A 26,557-nucleotide genomic window follows, 5' to 3' on the forward strand; every position below is an offset into this window, starting at 1 on the left:
ACAGAAATTTTTTCCGCATATTTGATTTGCTTAAATGTTTGCCGAACCAGGAAATCTGCTAGGATTCTGCATACAAAGATGAAAATAGTAAAAATTATGAAACCAGTTAATGCGTATGGAGAGTTTCTTATGCACTGACACACTGAGGTACTCTGAATGGATGACTCCATGAAATCCAGCTCTTACCCTTCACATTTCACAGAAGAGGAGGTGAAGGAGGGGCAGGTTAAGGGAGTTACTCAGGCTACCTTGGTGGTAATTGACCAAATCCAATTTCAAAGGAAGTCAGTCACAGAAGGTGTTCCTTTCCTTACTCTTTCTCCCAAGGAAGCAAAGAAGGATGGCAGGACTGGGCCAGGAATAAGACTCACTCTTTCTTTTTGTAAATATAATTTTGTTATTATTCAGGTGTTGTACCGAAGGGTTACCACTTTATAAGCCCCACAACCAACCAAAAACTTAATTAGTTAATTAATTTAAAAAGAGCAGATTCCATTCATATGAAAAAAAATTACACAAGGTAGGGCTGTTCCCTTGGCTACTATCTCTCCCTGGGATGCCCCAAATATCAGGACATTTCTCTGCCTTGGACTTCATTTCTTTGTTCACTTATTGTCTTGTAAATGACTCCTTACTTTACCACTCTATGTATCATCAAACTACGTCATCTGATAGTCCCTCTTGCCTCTCTCAGCTTGCTTTTTCTGCAAAGCATCTGTTGAACATATTGTACATATAGTTTACAGACTTTCACTAGAAAGTAAGCTCCATGAGTGAAGGGATTTCCTCCCTTACCTTCTTCTAAGAAGTTACAAGTGTTTTCTGTCTCACCAATTGCTGTGTTCCTTGTGTCCCAATAATATCTACAGAACTCTGGTGGGGATGAGACAGACATGCAAGGAAAGTGTTTTTGTTCCAAGTTTATAGCCCAGAAAACTGACAATAGATGTCTTAATTATTACCACAACTGGGTTTACTCGCAATAACCTGAAGTAATTCCATGGAGGACTCTACAACTGACCGTAAATTTCCAAGACTGTACCCTATCGTTACACAGGAACTGAGCAGTAATTGTGAGTTTGGATGATGTTGAAAATGTCAGTCTTGATGATAAAATGATGATTTCTGTTCTCACTAGAGATAGTGAAGGTAAGATAGGAACTGAGGGAACAGCAACAATCTCTCTTCAGTTCTGTTTGTTCTACTCCACAGTAGAAATAAGTACCTTCCACTCATCAGAAATTTCTTGGTGTGAGTTGAGTAGAGCTTGATTTTAGGCCATAGTGTTAGGATCTCCTTTTTCCTGGAGCTCAGCTTCCAGAAAGCCAGAGAAGCAGCAAGAATGGAATGACCAGAGTACTGCTGCTATGGAGCCAGAGATATTACTAGCTCTAGCCTAGAATTGGTCTCCTAAAGGTCATTAGCTATTTCAACTGAAAAAAGCAATTCCCCAGTGCTTCAACCTTGGTATAATACTAGAATTCAAAAGAAGAAACAGATTCCTTTATCTTTACTGATATGTAGAGTTCACATCCTTGCTGTCTTTCCAGAAATAGCAATAATCAAATGATTCCAGCTTTTATTTCTCTTTTTTTTTGGAGCCTCATTTTTTTCCCTAAGTATGTTGGGTAGCTTAAAATATCAATAAATTATTTCCAACAGTTTTTGAGGTCAGAATTCCAAAATAATGGTGTAAGCAGGGCTGTGCTTTCTGTAGAAGGTTCTAGAAAAGAATTCTTTCCCTCTTCCTAACTCCTCGCGGTCACTGGAAACTCTTGGGGGTCCTTGCCTTATAGCCATAGCAGTCCTGTGTTTTCCTTTCCTCTCCATTATGTCCTTATAACACCAATCATTGATTCAGAACCTACCCTTCCTGAACATGCTACTGTCTTAATTAACTATATTTGCAAAGATCCTTTCTTCAATTGACAGCATTTGCTGAGGTTCTGGGAAGAACGGACATTTGATGGGCGCTATTCAGGTAATGTCTGACATCTGTCCATAGCCGAATGCTCATTTATGATATTTTTAAGTAGAACTTATTTTGCTACCCAGTACCTAAAATAGCATCTCCTGACATCATCCACAAACATAATTTAGACCCAGTTTTTCTCAGAAACTAGATTATTTCTGTGTATATCCATTCTCTGGGCTCTAGGGAGGCTGTAATGTGGTAATCAAGGTGATGTATGTGTAGTTGTACATTTGTGCACTTTGTGTTTGGATATGTAATGTGTGCCTCAGGCACTTTAGTCCCAGAATTAACATTCACTATCTCTGTGAAGGAACCCTAAGTCCCTGCTATGACCAACGGGGGTTACTGTGTCATTACCCATCTCTCATCAATATTCTGTTTTTCAGAACCAGCCCCGTGGTGTCAATAATAACCTTCCCAGGGTCCTTAGCCATGCGTTGTCCCAAGACAGATGTGGGAGCAGAATTCTAAGACAACCTTCAGTGACGCTCACTCCTCACACTTGTGGTACTGGGGTTTCAGCCCAACCTCCTAACTCTGTTTGCTTTTGTTTATGTAGGGTTTTCCCCTTTTCCCCTTCCGGGCTAGGCAAGCTTCTAGCTCATTCTCCAGAGAACCTGAGATTACAGGTACCATATATATGTGCCATCATACCCAGAATGATGCTTTTTTTTGTTTTGTTTTGTTTGTGTTGTTTTGTTGTTGTTATTGTTGTCAGTCCTTGGGCTTGAACTCAGGGCCTGGGCATTGTCTGTGAGTTCTTTTGCTCAAGGCTAGTCCTCTACCACTTTGAGCTACAGTGCCACTTTCAGGGTTTTGGGTGGTTAATTGGAGATAAACATCTCATGGACTTTCCTGCCTGGGCTGGTTTTGAACCGTGATCCTCAGATGTCAGCCTCCTGAGTAGCTAGGATTACAGGTGTGAGCTACCAGTGTCTAGTGATGCTTATTCTTATACAACTCCCTTCCCTTGAGTATAGGCAAAACCTGTGACAATAAGCTTTTATTTGTACTGTTTTATTATATTGTGTGGTAAATGGGCTTTGCAGATGTAATCAATGTCCCTTGACATTAATTAGACTTGACTTTAAGTTAGTGATTGCCTTTAAAATAGAGTTTATCTCTTGAGTGTAAGACAGGGAGATGATCTCACTTAAAATCACAAAGGACGGGGTAACAATGGTGGACAAGAAATGTACTTATTACCTTACTGCTGTAACTGTAACCTTTCTGTACAGCATCTTTACAAGAAAATAACATTAAAAAACCACATAGGAAAGGTCTTATTTAAAATCACACGGACCCTTACTTGAGTTCCTTCAGTTTATGAGACAATTTCCTACATTGAAAGTGTCAAGAAAGAAAAGAGGGGGGAAACCTTTGTTTTCTTTTCATATATCCTATTTTACTCGTCATAAACTAAAGTAGAGCTGTTGACAGATGTGTACATACTAAGAATTAAAATAAAAACCACTTGAGGGGCTGGGAATGTGGCCTAGTGGTAGAGTGCTTGCCTAGCATGTATAAAGCTGTGGGTTCGATTCCTCAGTACCACATAAACAGAGAAAGCTAGAAGTGGCATTGTGGCTCAAATGGTAGAGTGCTAGCCTTGAGCACATGAAGCTCAGGGATAGTACTCAGGCCCTGAGTTCAAGTCCAAGGACTGGCACACAAACAAACAAACAAAAAGTACTGTGACGCGTATATACTGGTCTGGTGAGAATACTGTACATTTTTCATGTACGAGCTCCAAAATATATGTGTATGTATTAAGGTTGTTGATTTTGTATATGGGTTAAATGACCTTACATTTACAATTACATGATATAAAGACAACCAATATAACTCACACTGATAATTTAAATGTTCAATTTTTCTTTACTTAAAAATGATTTTTAAAAATGTTTGTTTGTTTGTTTTAGACAAGTCAGCTTCAGGTTCACTATGTAGACCAGATTGGCCTTGAACTCTTGGTTCATCTACCAGGCCTCTGGAATGTTGGAATAACAGAGGTAGGGCTTCCAAAATGTTGATGTTACAGGTGTGTACCACCATGCTTTAAATGACACTGAATACCAAACACACAAATTAAACTGTGATAATGATAAAGATCATTAAACAAAAAGAGAGAAGGCTTTCAATTTTAATACATTTATCAACACTTTTACCCAGCATTTTAGATAAGAGCTCTGCATTTTCATTTTCTACTGAGTAATAAACATTATGAGCCACATTCCACACTGTAAGAGAAATTAACAAGCTAGGTTCATTTGGCTCATATGTGCAAAAGCCTAGGGACTCAGGAATCAACATCAGAAATTAAAGCCAGCTAAGGCAGGAAAGTCTGTAAGATACCATCTTCAAAATCACCAGCAAAAAACCAGGCTGGAGATGTTGCTAAAGTGGTGGTAAAACAAATAAACTGAGTGAGTGTTAGGTCCTGAGTTCAAATCCCTGTATTGCAGAGAGAGAGGAAAGAGGCAAGGGAGATGGTAAAAAAGGGAAAAGGAGAAAAGTTATCATAAAAAGTCTCATAACTTTCAAAAGCTACACTAAATCTTTCAGGATTGGGTTAGAATTAATATGAACTCGATTTATAATAGATTCATTTAACATGAAATACAGAAGAAAAGATTATGTAACTATAGGTATCTATGTCCAATTCTCTATTAGTGAAACTAGAGTTAGTGTCAGAACTAGTTCTATATTTGAAATGGGAAAAGACAATGTTGAAATGCTTTTTCACACTGAAAGTCAAGCAGTGCATAACAAATGATGGGGCTCTGCCTAAGAGGCAAAACATCGAGCTCAGTTAAAGAATAAAAATGAGTCACCCACTGAATTAAAAATGAATTCAAGGTCACACTGAAATGAATAATAAACAAGGAAAACAGAAAACTTTTATTCAGCTATATAGTCAACTAATAAGCATAGAAGAGAGCCTACAGAATTAGAAAATCTCCATCTTGGTGATTATATTAGCAATTAATCCACTCAAATAGAATCAGCGACCAAGTGTGGTGACACATGCCATAATCCCAGCTCTCACAAGGCTGAGGCAGGAGAACAAGGTTAGTTTAGGCAACACAGCAAGTTCAAAGATAGATCAGGCTAACCCAATCTCAAAAAAATAAATCAAAACCAGAAACACCAATTGATGTTTAAACTAGTAGGTCAATATTTCATGAGGAATAGAATATTTGCTAAGTTTCAAAAGTGCCTTTTCATAAAATACTCATCATTAAAGGGAAAAACATTACTTTACAGGGATAAATTAGAAAAACCCAACAGAAACCATATGTATTAAGCTTTATCTCCCCATATGATAAATTGTCACAACGTCCACAACTTGAAAAACACTCATGGTTAGAGTGTGAGCTTAGCATCTGCAAAGGTCTGTACCCAGTACCAGAGAAAGGACTCATAAAAAGGGTTTATTAAAGTTTTTTAAGTGTCATGTGTGATGCTTTGTCATTCTTTTCTTCCTTAGAATTTTTTCTTAATATCTTTTAAATAGTCATACAAAGGAGTTGCCACTTAACAAAGCAGCTTATCAATACACAGTATCTTGATCAATGTCATGCTTCAACATTCTTATCACTCTCACCCATACCCACCCCTTCCCTTACCCTTAATTTTGTTGTGTATACATTGGATTCTTGACTGCATTCTCCCCTTCTTCTCCTCTTCAATCATCTACCCCTTCTCCCTCTCCCCACTCAAATGCCTGCTTCCTGGTGTTTCATTTCGCTGAGCTTTGATTTTTCCTAAGAAATTATTTGATCTGAATCTACCCTGACATCGGTATATACCTGCATAACACCCAACCCATATTTATTTATAAGTTTACAGGCGAAATCTAGCTTCCACATAGGAGGGAAAACATGGATCCTTTGTCTCTCTGGCCTGACTTACTTTACTTAACATCATTTTTTCCAAGTCTTTCTATTTCTTTACAAATGGTACACTATCATTCTAATGGATGAGTAAAATTTCAGGTCTAAATTTTATAAGCAGTGGATATATTTTGCTCATTCTTACTTGTTTCTGCTGAAACTCAACCCTCAATAAACAGAGAGATTATTTTTGGTTTCTGTAAAAATAAAAAAACATCTGAGGTTAGGTTTTTATTGTCTTGGTAACATTATAAACTTCAATTCTATGCATACTGGAGATACTCATGAATTTCTACTTGGTGTGTGCTGGTACTAGGGTTTGAACTTAGGGTTTAGATGCTGTCTCTTAGCTTTTTCTGCTGCAGGCTGATGCTGTAATACCTCAGCCCCAATGGTTAATTAGAGATAAGAGGCTGGCTTTGGTAGGTAATTGGTGGTAAGAGTCTCATAAACTTTCCTGCCTGGGCTAGCTTTGAACCACAATCCTCAGATCTCAGCCTTCTGAGTAGTTAGATTATATGCATACACCTCTGGCACCCAGCTGAATTTCTATGGTTTTAATGAGTTTTTCTGCACTGCTATGCTGACTTGCCAACACCATACCTATGTATTGACTTCATTCTGTCTTTGGATTTGGGGCTTGTGCTTCCTGGCTGTCTAAGACGCATAGTCATTATTCTTCCTCCCACCAAGGGGTGGAGACTGTAGCGTCTTAGAGGGGAGTAGTCTGCTGACAAGCACAATCTCCAAAGAAAGCTCATTCTTTCTGGGTGTTAGTTTAAAATAAAGTAACATATCTCCCCCCATTAACCTTTAGAATAAATCACATTCCATGCTTGTAATCTGAGTTACTCAGGAGACTGAGATCTGAGGATCAGGCTTCAAAGCTAACCCAGCAGGAAAATCTGTGAAACTCTTATCTCCAATTTACCACCAAAAAGCCAAAAGTAGAGCTCTGGCTCAAATGGTAGAGTGTAGCCTTATGCAAAAAAGCTAAGGAACAGCACACACACCCTGATTTCAAGCCTCAGTACTGGCATAGAAAGAAAAAGAAGGAGAAAGGAAAAGAAAGAGAAAGAGAGAAAAAGGGGGGAAGGGAGGGAGGGAGGGAGGAAGAGAATAAGTTAGTGGATTAATGAAATCACATACCTCACTCTTTCTAAAGTATTCCTATTTGCACTTCTCCCCCAAAGAGCTCTCTCTTCAGCTTACACTGCTCTCTCTCCCACATTACACAGACCCAGAAAGTGGCTCCCTTGGTAGAAAGGGATTTAAGGTGACATTTCTATAAATGCATACAATGTCCTGTGATAAAAATCCAACCCTTCTATCATTATCCTTCTTCCTACTTCCCATTCTTGAAACGATTTCCATAGGTTTAATTGTTTTGTTTTCATATGCACATATAAAATATGTCAACAATATGAATGCTCCTCTGTCCTCCTTTTCACTCCCTTCAGAGCCCATTATACATTCCTGGTCATTCGTTTTTAATGCATATCAATTGTGTACAAAGGGGCTTTATTGTAGTATGTTACACATGAATATATTATACTTTAATCACAGTGATTCCCTCTATTGCTCTCTCTTTCCGTATCTTCCTTTTCCCTTATTATTCAACAGCTTTCAGTGGATTTCCTTCTGCTATCTATCATTCTTTTACACTCCGCTTCTGGGTGTCTACATCCCCTAAGCAGTTTCAGAGTCACAATTAATTATGTTTTCTTCATGTATATGTATCTAAGTCTTAGGACTAGACTCTGCCTGTGAGGGAAAACACATGGCCTTTGTATTTTGAACCTGGTTTATTTCATCAACATGGTAATCTCCATTACCTATGGATAAATGGATAATCTATCCATTATAAATTATAAGTGGATAATCTATCCATTTCCCTGCACATGACCTAATTTCATTGTTCTCTGTAGATCAATACTACTCCATTGTGTATATATACCAAAACTTTCTCTTGATTCATTCATCAGCTGTAGGGCATTTAAGCTGTTTCCATAGCACGGTGATTATGAACAGTGCTGCAATAAACACGGACATGCCATTATCTCTATAACATACAGGTTTATTCCACCATGCACAGTTTTTAAAAAATCTTTTCCATTATTGACTTGCCTCTACAAACTTGATACTATTAAAAATAATTTCCTTGCCGGACTCTGCTGCCACCTAGTGGTACATGGTTACTCGGTATCCATGGTGTCTAGGCTAGGAAGGAGGTAAAATAAAGACAGAGCTGGAAAATTTAGATGTAAGCATGTAAATAAATGATCTGCAGTTCACCATGAGGGTATAGAAAAATGTATTAGTATGAGAAAACCAGAATAGTAAAATGATTTTGGCCTAAAATGATTTTGAGGTTGGAGATCTTGAGAGTGGAGCTGCATTAATTGAGAATATATCAAAAGAAAGGTTATGGTTGTAGGTATGTGGGAAAGACCAAGGAAGGACTTTCAAGTTGAAGGTCAAAGAATTCAAGGCCTGCTAGTCATAACAGCTATTCGCATTCTCCACTTATAGTCTTTTTATTAAGGTCCATGCTTCAGTGCTATTTAAAATTTTTAATTAGCCAGCATTTCCCTTAAAATGCTAGTTGGACTGACTTGAATGTTGGTTGATCTTAGGCATGTTCTATACTCTCCAAAGCCTACTTCTTTCCCCACCCCCTTCTAAGTTTATGAAGGTTATTGAGAGTGAATCTATTTCCTCATATGTTCCCAATGAAATATGGGATTCAAGTATTGGCTTCATAACCACCTCTTCTAAGCCACATATAGCCAGCTGGAGGAATTCCTTTCTTCATCCTGTGGACTCTCTACCTCTGTGAACTTGGGGCTCACTCCATATGGTGACTCACTCTTGCTGATCCTCTGATTTAACTTTGGTGTGACTCATTAGGTCCAGAGCCAAAGCTGCAGTAGTACCCCGGACTCCAGCTGCCTAGACAACTTGCTACTACTTTCAATACTTCACTATTACAGTTCTTTATTTTAATTACTAGCATCTTTTTAGAGAAATCTATCTGTAAGTTGATCCCACTTTACTACCGACAATAATAGACATTTTCCTTATCACACAAATTTTAAGCCATGTGCAAAACTGGAGATAACCAGTTAATAAATAATATATATTACTTTGTCTGTACTTTTTATTTTACACTCTTCCATCTCATCTTTTGAAGAAAATCCCAAATATCACATTCTTTCATCTTTCATTTTTGAATCTAAAAGGTAAATACCATCCGTGTTCATTTGACAAAAAATTTCCAAAGTTATTCAGAGCTATATCATGATTGAGAGTCAGTCCTCATACCAGAAAAAAGATTCAATTTCAGCCTGAACTAAAACCCAAAGAATCTCAATGAAGTTTTAGTACCAGTAAGGTAAACTGTACACAGGCTGTCCTGAAACCATCTCAGTAGATCAGGCTGGCATCAAACTTATATTTCTGCCTCAGCATCCCAAGTACCTGACTTACAGGTATGTTCTACCATGCTTGAATTTGGTATATGTACTTGATCTGCTATATTTGATAACTGATTAATAAATATTATACATCTATAATTAATAATATAAATATCCTTTAAGGGTGCTTGTCTTCCATAGAGACAATAACCAATAAGATTTTTAATTCAACTGCCTCAAAAATCTGACTAACATCTGACAAAGATCTGACTAACATCTGACTAACAAAACCAAGCTAATCAGCGCTGCATTCTTTCCTGGAGGCTGTAGGGAATGGTCTATTTCCTTGTATTTCCAGATTCTGAAGGCCACCTGTCTGCATTCCTTGGCTTTTGGTCCCCTTCTTCCATCATTAAGCCAGTAGTATCTACCCTAGCCACCAAGACTGGAAGAAAATAAATGTCACTTTAGGCCGCTTAGATTTGGGGCAATTTGTTATACAGCAATAGATAATTAATACACCAGAGAATATCCCTCACATGTTCATGGACACAAACTGCTAGCCATTTCCCGGGCATCACTGCTTCTTCCACTGATCCCACTGACACTTTGAGGAAGTGTCACCATGTATAGGCAATATCAGCTCTTTTTTTTTTTTTTAACTGGGATCAGAATCTACAAGAGTCACCAGGACCACCTCCAGCCTGATACTTTAGTTTCTTTCCTTTTTGGGGTCTACAAGAGTGCCAAACAAGTGATATACTAGTGTTGGGTAGTAATGAAAAAATAATATAATAGTCACAGAGGCTCTAGAATATAATAGGTCTGCATTATAAACTGATCTGCATGTAACCATAGCCCAATGTCTGAGCTTTTACTTCTAGAAAGTTGGGTTGCCAATCATCCCTACCTTATAGCCTGATGACCATCAACCTGTGGACACAAATGAGTGGGCACAGTGCCTAAGGAGGCGAGCAAGCAGAGGAAAAGTGGATCTGGAGCCACAACTAACATTTACTTTGAGCAATTTTTGTAACATCACTACATGTCCCTTCTTTATGTATATGCAATGAGGATAACAATGGCACCAGCTCATGAGATAATCCACACAGCACAGGACAGGATGAGGAAATGCACAGTTATCAAAGTAGCAATCAGAGATTCCTTAAAGATGGTTATTTATTTGGGAATGAGAACACACTGCAATGGAAACACCAATGCTCTTCGCAGAAAACTGTGAAGGGAAGCAAGCAGTCAAGGGAGTGGGGGCAGGGAAAGCTTTTGAAGGCAAAAAGGGGAATTAATTCCCAAGGTAAGAATTAAATTTAGCTCACTGGTGGAGGGGCTAATGCTGGGGGGCAAGTGAACTGTGGAAAGCTTCATGTCTGAATTTTTACAGGCTTAACTATAGTAAAGATAAACTTTGTTACAGAAGTCTATGCTCTGAGACTTCAAAATTAGTAACATGAAGAACAAGAATAGAAGAAATCTCTTGTAAGACTTCAGAAAGCACTAGAAACAGTATCTCAGATAGGCAGTCATGGACTCTTCCCTGTTATGTTTCCCAATTTTCTAAGGTATGACAGGAACAAATCACCTTTCACGCACCGTGGAGAGATGGAGGGGAGGAGGATAGATGAATGGAGAGAGGAAGGATGGATGATTTAAGTTATAATATTGAACATGGATATGTGAAAATGGAACTAGATAAATTGAGGTGATGGCTGGGATAGGGAGAGATGGGGAGAAAGATAAAAGGGTGACATTGATCAAGATGCCTGCACTCACATGCTGACTTGTTGAATTTAAACCCATTTACGCAACCACGTAAGGATAATAAGAAAAAGGGAAAATAAGAAAAAGTTTGACATGTGAAATAGTTAGGAAGGCAAAGGAATTACTAATAAGTGAATTAGCCCTGGAAAAAAAGAGAATATATTGAACCAAAAATGAGCCCTTCTCTTCATCTAACTAAGGATTTTCTATTGGTTTTTGCCAGGGTACATTTATTCTTGGCTTCTCCTTCCACTGACATCAGTTCTGAACTAGGAAACCTCAAAGTTTATCATTAATATAAAACTGATTTTTAAATAAATGAAATTAAATTTAATAATTATTGACGTGTAGAAAGATGGGCTAGTTACAATGAAGTTGAGGTCATATAGAAAAACTGCTTCAACAGATGATGTACTTGAAAATTTTTCTGTTTCATCCCTGGCTCTTGATGTAAAGTAACTATGCTTTCAAGGAAATAAGGAAGTAGCTTATTCTGAGTGACCATGGACTGGGAACACAAGTTAACCTGAATGTCACATTTCAGCATGGAAGAGGCTATATGGGCTTCCATAGACATGGAACAAAAGAAAGTCTTAAGCCAATACATTTACCAATTACTGTGGGGGAGCATCATGTGGATGGGCAACAGCAAAGCAGGGAGATTCTTCTGTAGATTTCAGGTGTCATGCATTACATCCTCAGCTTCAGGGCAAAAAGCTAGAGGTGAGCAAGTATAGTGACACATTCCAAGAATTTTGATCTAGAAGTCACAAAGACAGTCCAGATACAGAGGTGGATAGATATCCACCTAGAGTGCCCAAGACAACCTTGGCGGTAGATTGGCAATATTCCATGTCTTTACAATCAAGATGTTCTAGTCAGCCAAGGTCAGACAGTCTGCAGGAGCATCTTCAATCCATTCCCATGGCTGACCCTCCCTTCCCTTTTATTTCATGTTGGCTTCTGCTGATTTAAATACTCATATTTAGGCTTCCTTCTCTTTGGATGTCAGTGGAGTTTCTGGGGAGACCTGTAAAATGCTACAGTTGTGGGAATAGATTTTGCGGTAACCTATGGTTCCCTCTGACTTGTAACTTAGATCTGCTCCACTGTGTGTTCAGGCAGCCAAGATCTTCATATCATGACCCAATCCCTGGCCAGAGAGTGCTGATCTCAGATCCATCTTGCCTGAGCATCCAAGAAGTGTGCATACATGATCCTTACAACTTTTCCCATCCCGATTATGAGATATTTGTGGGCTTCTGACTCTTTTTTCAGTCAGCTTCTTTGGTACACATGGACAGTTGGATTTCTCTCCCTGAACTATGGGCTACTCTTGACCACACACTTGGACATCTCCTAGTTTTTGTCATTTTTCTTGAGGTCTGGGGCTTCTGATCTAGGTAGAATGAGTTTTTCCTAGGCTCTCTCTAGGAAGTAGAATGCAGTTCTTTGATTCTTGGGTTTCTCATATCAACCAGATGTCCTAGCTATACCTCCATGATATTAACAACTATTTCTAAACTGAGAATGTGGGTGATTTTATTTTCTTGCACACTATTCTTTTATTCTATACTTTTTCTTTTTCTTTCTGTTTTTTTACAAGGAGCCACATATTGCTTTTATGATACTAAAACATAAAAGTGCAAACACTTTCATAAATAATTATTAAGACATTGTTAAATGTGGGGGGGAAATGTGTTATTCTTTATAATTAATCTTAGTTAAAAGATTAATAAGCAATAGAGAATACATTATTCTATAAATGGCAGTGGAAAAATTTTCACCTTGAGGAAAACATTAATTTGAATTCACATCTCACATAATATATTCTTTGACCACATAATTCCAATTCTGGAGATCCTATCCAGAAAACTTAGCTAAAATGTGTCTGGTGCTCTAGTTATACTGATATACTCAAACTCTCACTGATCTTTAAACGATGTATTATTAGTACAAGGAAGTTACAATTCCACAAGCCAGGTTATGCGTATGATGCATCGTGACCAATGTCACCCCTTCTGTTTTCTCCCTCACTTCCCTTTCCCATCACTGATCTTAATAGCCACCAATTAGAAACTAATTGTCTAAGGAGAGAGGAAATGGCAGAATGAGTGATCACAGAAGAGAATCATTTTCTTTCACGAAATTGTTGGTATCAGAGCACTGTGGAAAGTTTTTATAAATATTTAAAAAATTTGCTTTCTGGGATTGTTTAAAGAGAAATAGGAACAAAATGACAGCAACAGTGTGTTGAGTAGCGGAAATAAAAGTGATTTATAGGATTTGTATTTCCAATCTTTTTCATGGCAAATCTTTCGCATTTGGGTGGGAGTCTTCTAAAGGGAGGGTCACACTACATAGCCCCGCTGGACTTGAACACATGATCCTTCTGATTTGCTTTCTTGAATGGTGGGATTATAGGGTAATTATATAGAATTTTGTAATCAATTTTTTCTTTAAGTAGACAAAGTAATTTCAATTTTAGTTCACTATAAGAATAAAAAATCAAGCCGGACGCTGGTGGCTCACGCCTGTAATCCTAGCTGCTCAGGAGGCTGAGATATGAGGATCGAGGTTCAAAGCCAGCCCGGGCAAGAGAGACCATGAGACTCCTATCTCCAATAAACCACCAGAAAACCGGAAGTGGCGCTGTAGCTCAAGTGGTAGAGCGCTCGCCTTGAGCTGAAGAGCTGAGGGACAGCGCCCAAGCCCAGAGTTCAAGCCCCACCACCAACCAAAAAAAAAAAAAAAAACGAATAAAAAATCAATCTTGTATAAATGAAGAATGTGACCATAAAGAGATCCTATCCAGCGGCGAACAGGTAATTTCTGCTGGGTGAGGCTTGTAGAAGTTAAAAACAACGAGATGATCATAATGCATGACTTGAAGTACAGTCTTGCAAGATCTTACACCAAAAAATATATAAGGAAGAATACTGAAGAAGTATTCTTTTTAATCTCACACCAAAAATATATATAAGTAAGAATACTGAAGAAATATCCTTTTTAATCTCAAAAAAAGCTACAGATAAGACAAGATAATCTACAGGGACATTTTCCCAACAACTCTGCTTAATTTCAGACTGAAGCCCCTCAACTCTCTTACCCTTACAGCGAATGATTATTGTTGCAAAAAATCAATTTAGGCAAAACTCCTCCTTTTGCCCTTGGAACCTTTTCAGCGAGTCAGAATTCATAACTACGCACAAGACTGACCTCAGCACGCATCTCGTCACTGCACTGGCCACTCATTTTGGAGACTCTTTCACTGTGTTTTATTCAGGCTCACAGACCTCTAAGCATTGCTCACAAAGCAATTCATATATTGTGGACCAGAGAAACTGTACTAGATGGTTATGTTAAATATTGACTCAAAAATAGCCAGGCATCAGTGGCTCATGCCTATAAACCTAGTTACTCACAGGGCTGATAGGTAAGGATCACAGTTTGAATCCAACCCAGGCAGGAAAGTTCAAGAGACTCTTATCTCCAACTAACCATCAAAAAGACAGAAGTGAAGCTGATGGTAGAGCATTAATCTTAAACAAAAAGAAAGGGAGAGAGAGGGAGAGAGAGACAATGAGAAAGAGGGGGAGAGGGAGAGAGGAGAGACAGAGAGGGAGAGATAGAGGGAGAGAGAGAGGGAGGGAGAGAGAGAGGGAGAAAGGAGAGAGGGAGAGGAGAGAGGGAGAGAGGAGAGATAGAGAGACAGAGAGAGGAAGAGAGAGGGGGAGAGAAGGACAGGGAGAGGGGGAGAGAGAGAGAAGGGAGAGAGACAGAGAGGAGGAGAGGGAGAAAGAGAGGGAGATGGGGGAGGGAGAGTGGAAGAGAGAGGGGGAGGGAGGGGAAGGTATTTCCTGTTCTGGAGCTGCTTCCAGGTGTCCACTCCTCCCTTGCAGCAGGGGCCACCTCCTTTAAGAGGACAGACCTTTGGCCAGCAAGCATCCCTCCAACTGCTTGCTCAGAACCATTTCTACACCAACCATGGCCAATTTCGTGGAGCTCAGTACCAAAGCTAAGATGCCCATTGTGGGCCTGGGCACCTGGCAGGTAAATGCAAATCTTGGGACACGGGCTTCCCTTGGGGCCATTTGAACATTCATGGCAGAGGTTTGGAGAACTGACATTTAGCTCTACAGGGTGGACCTTAGCTGTTTTCTATCTTATGGCTGCTTGTGATTCAAAGCTCTCACGTTGCCTTTATCCAGCATAGTTAAGAGCTTCACTATCAACTTTCTAGTTGGCAGCAAGTGTTGAACATTAAATTGTAACTGTTTCCAGGGGAATTACTTATTAACCAGGCTTCTTCTTGAATATGTTTCCAATTTGAGGATAATTAACAGGACTTTGTTTTACAGGGTTATTTTAGTGGGTTTTCTTGCAGGCTGGGTGACAGAGAGAGAGAGGCCACTGAGCACTGACAGCCCTAGCACGCCTAGCTGCTCAGGCTGTGTGTGGGTCTTTGACCAGCAGCATCGTGTGCCTTGTCAGCTGGATGAACAGCTTCTACACTTGGATCGAGAGGCCCATGTGCTTTCTGAACAGCATGGGGACCACAGAGAAACTCGGCTGGGCACCAGGAACTCTGGTCCTGCCCTGATTCTGTTGTCATTTGGCAAAATGTCCTAAGACACATTCCAGTGCCCTGTGAAGCAGATTCCTGAGCCTCTCTTGGGGATAAGTTTGACACTGTTCCTTGATCTTCTCCTTTCTCCATCTATTTTAATGGCAGCTTCATTCTAGTTCATACGGGTGAGCTGTCTTTGGATCCTTCCATCTCTCTCTTCTGCCTCTATGGTTCATGTCTGTTGGGTTTTCTTCTTCTGGCTCTCTCCTTCGGTGCTCGCTTTCCCATCGCCTCTCAGGTCAGAATGTATGATCCCTGTTGGTTTCAGCACTGAGCCATTCTCACCAGACATTTTTGCTTGAGCTGGGTGAGTAGAAAAATGTCAGTTTGATTCAGTTTTAGCCTTTCTTGCATGGACATCAAGATTAGCATCAAGTCAGAATTTTAATCTTAGCTGGAGATGACCAAGAATCACTTCTGGATCTCTAGTAAAATTTTCCAGAAATTAATTTTCAGAATTTTAAAGCAGATGTAAAGATTATAAAGAAAATTCTCTTCAAGACATGGGGATGATACAATGTTAAAATATTATGCAACCCAGGATGTTTCTGAGGCCCTAGTAGCAATTTCTTCTCCCGCTGCTGTTGAAATTGTACAGCTCTGATTCATGTACTTGTTATATAGTGGTAGACAAGACTGAAGATGTTGTGAGAGGTATGTTTTTCAGGTCATCATTCCCGTTTCCATTGTTTGGCTTGGGTAGCTTACATAAGAATGTCTTATTTCCAATGCTCTTTCTCTACTTTTGTTTTGCTTTGTTTGGTTTTCCTTCATGGTCAAAAAGCAAGTCCATTGTTTTAATATTTTCTATTTCTTCTTTTTCTGAAACAATAATTACATAATAGATTTCATCATCTGAACTTTACTGCATGTGCTAAACACTTCCCAGTCACACTCTCAGGTAATCAACACAAGGATGATTTGGCCTGGGGCCTATTCTACCATAAAGGATTACAGAGATAGGATCTGCTCAGGTTCACAATTTTCTAGATTGGCTTTATTGTGCAATCATCAATTTGCAGATTTTTTTGTCAGTCATGGGGCCTGAATTCTGGGTCTGGGTGCTGTCCCTCAGCTGTTTAGCTCAAGGATAGTGCTCTACAATTGAGTCACAGCGCCACTTCCAGCCTTTTCTGCTTATGTGGTGCTGAGGAGTCAAACCCAGGGCCTCATGCATGCAAGGCAAGCACTCTACCACTAAGCCACCTTCCCAGTCCCAATTTGCAGATCTTTATAACCACCTGGAATCTAAAAGTTCCTCTAGACAATAAGAGAGTATAGTTTTAAGGAAGGCCAGGGGCACATTGTAGTAGAGCCATCTGTCACCCTCAGTCAGCTAGATGCCCTCAGGAAAACGGATGAGTTATTTTGGCTAGGATAGAACACAGGGTCTTAATCTTTTCTTTTTCCTGTTCCTCAGGAAATGTGATTTCAGCCAGGCCTTGGTTTTCAGAACCTGGGTAGAGTTTAGTCTGTTGGAGGAATTCTTAGGATCAGAGGATCAGATCCTGTTTGCTACTGTTTTTCAGTCTCCTCCAGGCAAAGTCAAAGAAGCCGTGAAGGTGGCCATTGATGCAGGATATCGCCACATCGACTGTGCCTATGTCTATAAGAATGAGAACGAGGTGGGAGAAGCCATCCAAGAGAAGATCCAAGAGAAGGTGGTGAAGAGGGAGGACCTCTTCATTGTTAGCAAGGTACACGGGCCCATTTGCTAGGAGGATTTGACTTCAAGGCAGGTGGAAGTATCTGGATGTGGTCAGCACCAAGAACTCTATCAAGTCTTTTTGTAAGTCCAGAGTCTCCTAGAACTCTTCATTTCTGCCTGGACTGCATCCATGGATGCAAGCATTCATACTCCAATCAGTATTGACATGTGGACTTAGTTGTTCCAGGTGGGGATGGTTCCATTGAGCATTCTGGCACTCTGTGCATTCTGTTTCCTGTCAGAGGGACCCATCTGTTCAGTGGCATTGAGAGATTAAAGGTGCAGTATGAAGGGATCTGGTGGCTGGCTCTGTGGTCTCAATGGCCCTGAGGAGCTCAGCTAGAAAAAACTTGAAAAATGGTGGCAGCTTTTTATTGTTATATATGAATTTCCTTTTTTTTTGACTTTAAGTTCAGTGAAAGGTTGTCAAAAATTTTATTTAAAAGAATTGAAAGAGGGGCTGGGAAGGTGGCTCAGTAGTAGAGTGCTTGCCTTGTATACATGAGGCCCTGGGTTTGATTCCTCAGCACCACATAAGCAGAAAAAGCCAGAAGTGTTGCTGTGGCTCAAGTGATAGAGCGCTAGTCTTGAGCTGAAGAGCTTAGGGGCAGCCCAGACCCAGAGTTCAAGCCTCACAACTGACCAAAAAAAAAAGAGTTGAAAGTCTTCAGTGTGATGGGTTGAAAATCATTGTTTTATATACAACTTACTTAAAAAAACACAATTAGTTCTCTTGGCGAGACCAAGAGACCTACTGTGTGTCATAGGCACATTTGGATAAATTCCTTGTAACTTATCAATGATGCAAGAATACTTGACATTTGGGCTAGGAGAATGGTTCAAGAGCTAGAGTACTTTCCTAGCAAGCATGACCCCCTGGTTTTATTTCCAAAGCTATTGCAAAAAAAGTTTAAAATTTAAAAGCTCGACATGATTCCTACCCTCAAAGATCTGATAACCAAGGAAAGGGAAAGAGATAGATAGATAGATAGATAGATAGATAGATACATACATACATACATACATACATACATAGATACATATATAGATAGATACATATATAGATAGATAGATACATAGATAGTTACATATTTAAATATTTGTCCAAATATAATAAATGATCTAAGTAAAATAAAGAATGTTAAGAGCATTAACAAACAAATTCTCATCAACACTTAGGAAATGTCACTGGCTTATTGATCTGGGGTCTTATGTTAACGATTTGTTAGAGGTGGTCTATTGTTGATTTAGATCAGGCTGCAAATCACAAAGTAAAGAGAGTGAGTGTGATGTGGCCCTTTCTGTCCTCCATCCTTATGCCTCATTGTTCATTTACAGCTGTGGTCTACCTTCTTTGAGAGGAGCCTGGTGAAGGAAGCCTTTCAGAAGACACTCACGGATCTGAAGCTAGACTATTTGGACCTCTATCTTATTCACTTTCCACAAGGGCTGAAGGTTTGAGCTCCTTTCTGCTCTGATCTCTGGCTTCTGTGCAGACAGATGCCAGAATACAGTAGCTGTGTGGGAAGTGGGGGTGTGAGGTGGCAGATGTAGGAGTTCTTGTGCAGAATAGGAAGGCACTGGCCTGGGTGAGGAGGTCAAGACTGTGCTTTAACTTAACAAGGCACATGTTTAACTTTCCATGACGTTCTGAGAGAAACTGATGGATGGCAACCCAACAAGCTGCAGCTCTATATTACTTTTGATTCCATTAAAGGAGTCCCATTTGGGGAGAATTCTTGGGATAGCCTTGCAAAACACATTTCAGGGTTCTACCATCCTGTCAAACAAAGCACACTAGGGGAGTGGCATCTTAAAGGCACCCATTGAAGAAACAGTGCTCAATGCCTGAGATTCTGGTCCTCAGAAGTGAGAGGAACATAAATTATTGCCTTGTCTCTTGTGAGCAGTTAGGTGAGGATGGCATTCCATCTCTAAGTCTGCCTTCTAGATAGAGGTTGTAAGGATGGCATATGGCCAATATCTTCCCAAGGAAACCACATTCCTTTTCTGATATCCTTGACACAAAGTTTCAAGTTTATGTGGAGTCTGGCTCTGGGAGGTCATTTTCTATGGTGATAATGATGGCTTCTATAAAAATAATAACAATTGGGGGAGAGCAAGAGAAGGGGTGACAATGTTCAAAAAGATATGCAACCCCTCTGTACATCACCTTTATAATAATAATAAAAATGCATGAAGAAGAAAAGAGAATAATAACAATGGATTTTTAAATTTAATCCAGCATTTCTGAACTTAGGGATGTGTAGAATACCATAGATGGATGCACGGATTGCACTGCCTTGAAGTGTTTTTATCCGAGTGGTGTAGATTGGTTATCACGAGTCAAGGTTTTGCAGGCTGGTCCACCGAACCAAGTATCTCCACACAGATCCCCATAATATTTTTGTTCTGCATTTCACAGGCTGGGTCCGAATTCCTTCCCAGAGATGATAAAGGCAATATCCTCACCAGTAAGGCAACATTCCTCGAGGCCTGGGAGGTAGGTTCCAGTTTCTACCAAGTGTTTTGGGGGAGGAGAGGGGGGAGTTATTCTCAGTCACCATGGTACCTCCAATATGGAATTAAAAAGGCCATGTGATGAACGTGTTTCTCTGATCTTCAATCTCTTTCCTGAATACCTTTGGTATTCAGGTATCTCATACTATACACATTTTCATACTATATACATTTTCAATCCCAACACAGTGGAGCTATGACTAATTCAATGGCAATTTCATGGACTGTCTTGGAAAAGAGGAGAGGAGGAAAAAAGTATAAAGAAGTTAAGAAGGGTGACACACCCAAATCAAACTTGGCCCAGAACACAGACACACTTAGGCAATGTCATTACCCACTCAGGAGATTTGGGGAGTTTTGATCTCATTATTTGTTCAACTCATTTGTTAAAGTTATTCTATTGCAACCTCAGCACATCCCTTCTTTGTGCATTAAAATCACCAGAAGAGTTTGAATCTCAGTGTTGTATCCCAGAGCAAATCAGGGGGAATCTCATAGAGCAGAACCTGGGCAAGAGCTTTAAAGCTTTCAGAGAGCTCCAAGTTACCTCTAAAAGGTTGAAACCACTGGATAAACTGACCCCAGAATACATCATGCTTGTCTATGCCTCTTGAGCCTTTGATCCCACTTTCCTCCTGAACGTGTTCACAATTCTCCTCTTGATCCTCTATCAGCCTTTGATACCAAGTTTAACTGAACTTCTGAAGTCTCCCCGAGGATACATGTGAATTCTTCCTATTGTCCTCCTCAACTCTCTCTACCACTGTCAGATGATTGCTCCCTTAGCACTGAAATTGGAGTATAGGAATCTCAGAGGCAGGAAGCTCATTGTATGCTTTTATAAACAATCTGTCTGCATGACCTTTCCCCAACTGCAAACCAAACTAGGGTTGGTGGGAGACAGTGAAGGGAGTATCTCCAGACAAGGGTGTGTCTCCACCCTTTTCCTGGCTAACCTGGAAAGTGAGATCAGCAAGCACATCAAATCTTCACTTTCTATTCCTACTTCTATTTGTGTTGGGGAGAGCAGCAGGGCCAGAGCCAGTCCTTGATGTTCTTGATGGAAATCTCCTTTAAATGCTTCAGCTAACCTTGCTACCCCGAATCACTGATCTATCTCTCCTACTTCAGAGAAGACTGATTCAGCCAGGACTCTTACAGTCACTAAGACTGCATAATAAGTTTTCCTTTCTACGACAGGTCATGGAAGAGCTGGTAGATGAGGGGCTGGTGAAAGCCCTTGGTGTTTCCAACTTCAATCACTTCCAGATTGAGCGGGTCCTGAACAAGCCTGGACTGAAATATAAACCAGTGATGAATCAGGTAAATTTTAAACGGAAGCAAGTACTAATGCTATGTACTGAGACTCAGCTGAGCAGTAGTGGCTAAGGTTAGTTAAGGAGTTGGGAATCAGACCTCTGTGTCTGGCCTTTGCTTTGTGTCCTTTGGGGCGGGGGGCAATAGAACTTCCTATACGCTGCTCAAACACCAGGTCATCTTTGCCTAGTGAAAGCGATCACTCACTCTTGCAGGTTGAGTGTCACCCATACCTCACCCAAGACAAACTGATCCAGTACTGCCTCTCCAAGGGCATCAGTATCACAGCTTACAGCCCCCTGGGATCTCCAGAGAGACCTTGGTGAGTTTTGTGAGTAGTGGATCTTTATTTTAACTCTCTTAAAAATACTATTTTATAATTGGTTAAGTTGGTACAACCAGAGACAAAAATAGAATATCCAAATGGAATATTACAATGATTAAAATGTAAAAAAAGAATAGCAGCATGCCTAACCCTCAGAGGATATTCCAGTACTTCTTTCTAGGACCAAATCAAACTGCTGAGGCTCCCTAGCCCTTGCATGGCCCATGGAATAGACATAGAACCTTCAGGTCCTCCTGCCTGCCTAGCAGATGGAAAAAGTCGAGGTGTTCAGCCTTGAAATAGCCATCACGGTGATCTCAGCTGCGTGTAGTGGCCACGAATATTCCTTTTGCTTCTAGGGCCAAGCCAGAAGAGCCTTCACTACTGGAGGATCCCAAGATAAAGGAGATTGCTGCAAAGCACAGTAAAACCCCAGCCCAGGTACAGTATGGAAGAGGGATCGCTGGGAGGATTGGAAGGCAGCTGGGATCAGTTTTGCCTTCAATCAAATTTTTCAGTTTTGTATTTCATTCATAGAATGATCAGTTTTAATTCCTTGGGGTGGAATAAAATGCTCTGTGCAAGTCTTTTGGGACCCAGGAAAGAAACAAAGCTTGCCTCTGACCATTGGCTTCATGCCTGCCCTCTAGCTGAGCCCCCCCCCCGCAGTATTGCTTTTGAATCTGTACCACATCCCAGCCAGCTGACCCCAAGCCTCTCCTCAATTTCCTAAACAAGGGGAATCAAAGGGTTGCTGTTAGAATTAAAGAAGACAAGGACTAGCAAATGTCCCCATTTAATGCTCAGTCAATATTAGCTGTTATAGCCAAAGCCACAGTGGGCACGAAGATCATGTCTTTTCTCTTTACTACAAGACAAGTGGAAACATGCTGTGCTTTCCTCCTGCACAGGTTCTGATTCGCTTCCATATCCAAAGGAATGTGGTAGTGATCCCCAAGTCTGTAACACCAGCACGCATCATTGAGAACTTTCAGGTAAGATTCAAGCTTGCAATCTTGGAGGGCTTCATGGAGTATGAGCGGGGAAACCCTCTCAATGGCCTTCTTTCCAGCGTCTTTCCTTCTCCTACTACCTTGTCAAGTCTCAGGGCAGGAAGCTGGCTCCAGCAGAGGTGAGTCACCCATGGGCCTACGATTGGCTGGGGTAGCCAGGTCAAGGATGGTCACAGCTATTCCTCATACCACTGAGAAAACCCTAAGCTGCCATTAAGTGGTTGAGTCACAGGCCACAGGCAAAGAAAAACTGGTCTTCATGATATCCCTGCCTTCTAGCAGCCTAGGAGCTATGCACTAGACTTGAAGATTGTCCTTCCAGAAGAACCTGTGTCCCATAGGAAACATAGACCTCACCCATGCTGAAGTTTCTTGCCTACAAGCTTAGACTCCCACTTTTGGAATGATACCATAGTGGTTGTGTAGAAACGAATGTAGAAAACGAGTTGCATCCAGCACAAATAATGGGAGATACTAGTGCGTCCTGTGCATGCTGTGAATGTTTACTCCCTCCCTGCCTGAGTGGCTGGAGGCCTCGTATCTCACTGGGACTTTCTTTGACACGGAGGCTTTGGCATTTTCTCCTTTCTAGGTCTTTGACTTCACGTTGAGTGATGAGGAGATGACCACCATCCTCAGCTTCAACAGAAATTGGAGGGCCTTTGACCTACCTGAGTAAGTGGTGTGGGGTAGCAAAAAAGTCCAGGAAGTTTTCTAAATAGGCAGAGCACTATCTCAAAGTACTGTAGGTAGCTAGAATGACTTTTGACTTCCAACAGTATTTTCCAGCACTTTTGCCATTTTAAATGCGGCATCCCTAAAAATCATTAAGAAGAAAGACATAGTCCTGGTTGCTGCATAGCCTCTGAACTTTTTGTTGGTAGCCAGGGACTTAAACGCAGGGATGGCATTTACTAGACAGGTCCTTTAATACTTGAGCCACATCCTCAGACCTTTTATACTTTAGTTATTTTTTTTTGGATAGGGTCTCACATTTTTGCCAGGGGCCAGCCTAAGATGATTATCCTTCAACCTACAGTGTAGCTGGGACTCCAAGCATGCACCACTGCTCCAGGCTTGTTTTGTTGAAATGGGGTCTCCCTAACCTTTTTCATAGGCTATCCTAGAACCACAATTATATTGATTTCTCTCAAACAGCTGTGATTATAGACATAAACCACCATGCCATCTCATTTTCTGAGCCTCCTGATGTAGAGCTAGAATTTTAAGACATGATTATTGTCATTACTATGTAAAAGGCTGAAGTAGTCACTCACTTATTCACTCAATAATTCACTGGTAATATACTGATGCCAGACCTGTTATATGTGATCAAGGTATCACATTGCATAAGTCCTTGCTTCAGCAGGCTTCCATTCCAGAGAGAGCATAGAGACAGAACTCAAAGTATATGTGTCATAACAGAATAATAGAGAGATAGAAAGTGTTTGGTCCTGGTAATAGATTATATGGGGTGGGATAGTGGTGGTTTTACTGGTAAGGTGACAGATGAAGTGAAACCTGAGGGAAGGGAAAGATAACATCTATGTGTTCAATGAGGATATTTGGAGGAAGAATATTCTTGGTAGTGAAAGCAGCAGGTGCAAAGATTCTAAAGTTGGATGCTTAGGGCATCTGAGTAAAGAGTCCAGAGAAGCTGGTCCAGAATGAATGAGGGGAAGGGCAGGAGGAAATGAGGATGTAGAACTCTGAGAACTCTGAGAACATATGGAGTATGGAAAATGGGAGAAGGGTGCTGGGAAGGTGGCTCAGTGGTAGAGTGCTTGCCTTGTATGCATGAGGCTCTGTGTTTGATTGCTCAATACCACATAAACAGAAAAAGCTGGAAGTGGTGCTGTGGCTCAAGTGGCAGAGCACTAGCCTTGAACTGAAGAGCTCAGGGACAGTGCCCAGGCCCAGAGTTAAAGCCCCACAACTGACAAAAAAAAATAGGAGAGATATTTTAGCTCTGAATGAGCTGAGAAGCTCATTCAAAGTCAAAAGACTTTGAGCAAAGGCGTGGCATGATATTATACTTTAAGAAAACACGCACTAAACATTTCTATTGAGAGACTATGGGGAGACAATGATCATAATCTGGGAGAGAGATGCCAGTTCCTGGACTTGGGTCATGGTAGTGGAGGAGATGAGAAAGATCAGATTGAGAATATATTGGGAAAAGAGGCAAATGGGTTTGCTTACAAATTAGCAAGCATAGATGTTTACTGTAAGTTTTTGTTTTTGCTTGAGTAACGAATGAATGGAGCTGACATTTCAAGGAAGAAAGAGTGTTTGGTTTGAGACATGACTTTTTTAAATAAGTTTTTTTATTGTGAAAATACTGTACAGTGGGGTTTCAGTTAAATGAGCAAGGTAATGAGTACATTATGCCTGATAGATATGGAAGATAAAATCCAAATGTATTGATGGAGGCGTTGGCTGGTGGTCTCAGGAATAAGACTATCTGGCTTCTAATCCTAGTTCTAACACTTATTTAAAAATGACTTGCTCTTAGGTAAATTTCTAGCTTCACCAAGTCGCTGTCTTTTTCTACCAAGTAGAGATAATAGAAATAATTTCAGTGACAGCCACTCAGTGCTAGCTATGGATGTGCCAGGAATCCCAAGTCCTTTGCTATCAATTCCAGTGCTATTTTCCAGCTCATGATGTGGTGGTGCAAATTAACTGAGATTATATATATATATATATATATATATATATATATATATATATATATATATATGCTGTATATAGCTGATCCTGGGACTTGAACTCAGGGTCTGTCCCTGAGCTTCTTTTGCTCAAAGCAGTACTGTACTGACTTTTTGTGAGTAGCTTATTAGATAAAAGTCTCATGGCCTTTCCTGCCCAGGCTGGCTTCAAACCATGATTCTCCCATCTCAACTTCCCGAATAGCTAGGATTACAGGCATGAGCCACTAGTGCCCAGCTCTGAGATAATATTTTTAAGGCACATAGCTTGGTACCAGGCTTCCTAAGAGCCATCACTCAAATAGCTCTCCGGCCAACTTGAAGGAAGGACAAGGTGTGAGAACCCTTCTCATGGTCTCTTAAAAATCTTGGTAGTGGAGGGAAAGAGGCTGAAAGAACACAGATGATAGAATACACAAGAGGAAGAAGTATTCTTCTAATGCCAGAATTCTTTGCTTATTGGTACAGAACAACTCAGATGGAGGAATATCCCTTCTACGCCGAATACTGAAGCTGAATGACCCAATGAGAATGCCTCCTGGATTCCCTCTTGGCTAGTAGAACTCACCTCCCAATTCCTAACTGGCCACACTTATCTCAAGTCATCCTGAGCCTGGCCTTGTTGAAAACCAGTCAATTATTTGACAGGCACTAATATGATTATGAGAAGTATGAGTCAGTGAAGCAAATGATTTTTTTTTACTTACTTGAAATGACTAGATGTTTGTTAAACATCAGTTAGCACTGCTAACAGTGTGAATAAGAAGCTGAAAGAATAAACTATAATAATACTAAGTAACATGTATTGAGACTTCCTTATGAACCAACACAGTGGGAAGTACTTTTCAAATGGGACATCTCATGCAATCCAACATTTATCCTTTCCTAATTATAGAAGAGATAACAAAGCAATGGATACATCAAGGGACTTGCTTAAGGCCACCCAGGGAGCAAGAGACTGAACCAAGTTTCAAGGTGGTTTGTTGTCCTCTCTCTTCCAAGTCTTCCCTGGCCTCTTCCTTCCTACCCATCTCTAGCCTTTTCCTTTCCCCTTCACACCTTGTCTATTATAATATGCCACCACCCCAATGAATTAATACTAATGATGGCAGAGCCTGTGAAACCTAGTGTTCATGTAAAGAGAGTTTAGCATTCTTGGGAGTGAAGGGAAAATAAGGGTGAATCTGAAAAAAAAACTCACATAAAACACTTGCTGTTGACATCAATTTGGGACATTTCTTTTTGTTTATAACATTTCTTCTTAGGAAAT

At 40.3% G+C, this 26,557-nt stretch overlaps 1 protein-coding gene across 1 annotated transcript; it reads left to right on the forward strand.

Moving 5' to 3' along the window:
- The first annotated feature begins 15,016 nt into the window (after positions 1 to 15,016).
- LOC105989527 (aldose reductase-related protein 2) lies at positions 15,017 to 25,805 on the forward strand. Its single transcript, XM_013021611.1, has 10 exons — positions 15,017 to 15,116; positions 17,223 to 17,390; positions 18,740 to 18,856; positions 19,827 to 19,904; positions 21,122 to 21,244; positions 21,454 to 21,560; positions 21,923 to 22,004; positions 22,475 to 22,558; positions 23,169 to 23,251; positions 25,756 to 25,805. Exons 1-10 carry the CDS (start codon positions 15,051 to 15,053, stop codon positions 25,796 to 25,798), a joined length of 951 nt encoding a protein of 316 aa, XP_012877065.1. The 5' UTR covers positions 15,017 to 15,050; the 3' UTR covers positions 25,799 to 25,805.
- Positions 25,806 to 26,557: the final 752 nt, after the last annotated feature.

The sequence above is a fragment of the Dipodomys ordii genome, unplaced genomic scaffold (genome assembly GCF_000151885.1).
Source record: "Dipodomys ordii isolate 6190 unplaced genomic scaffold, Dord_2.0 Scaffold56, whole genome shotgun sequence".
NCBI classification, from domain to species: domain Eukaryota; kingdom Metazoa; phylum Chordata; class Mammalia; order Rodentia; family Heteromyidae; genus Dipodomys; species Dipodomys ordii.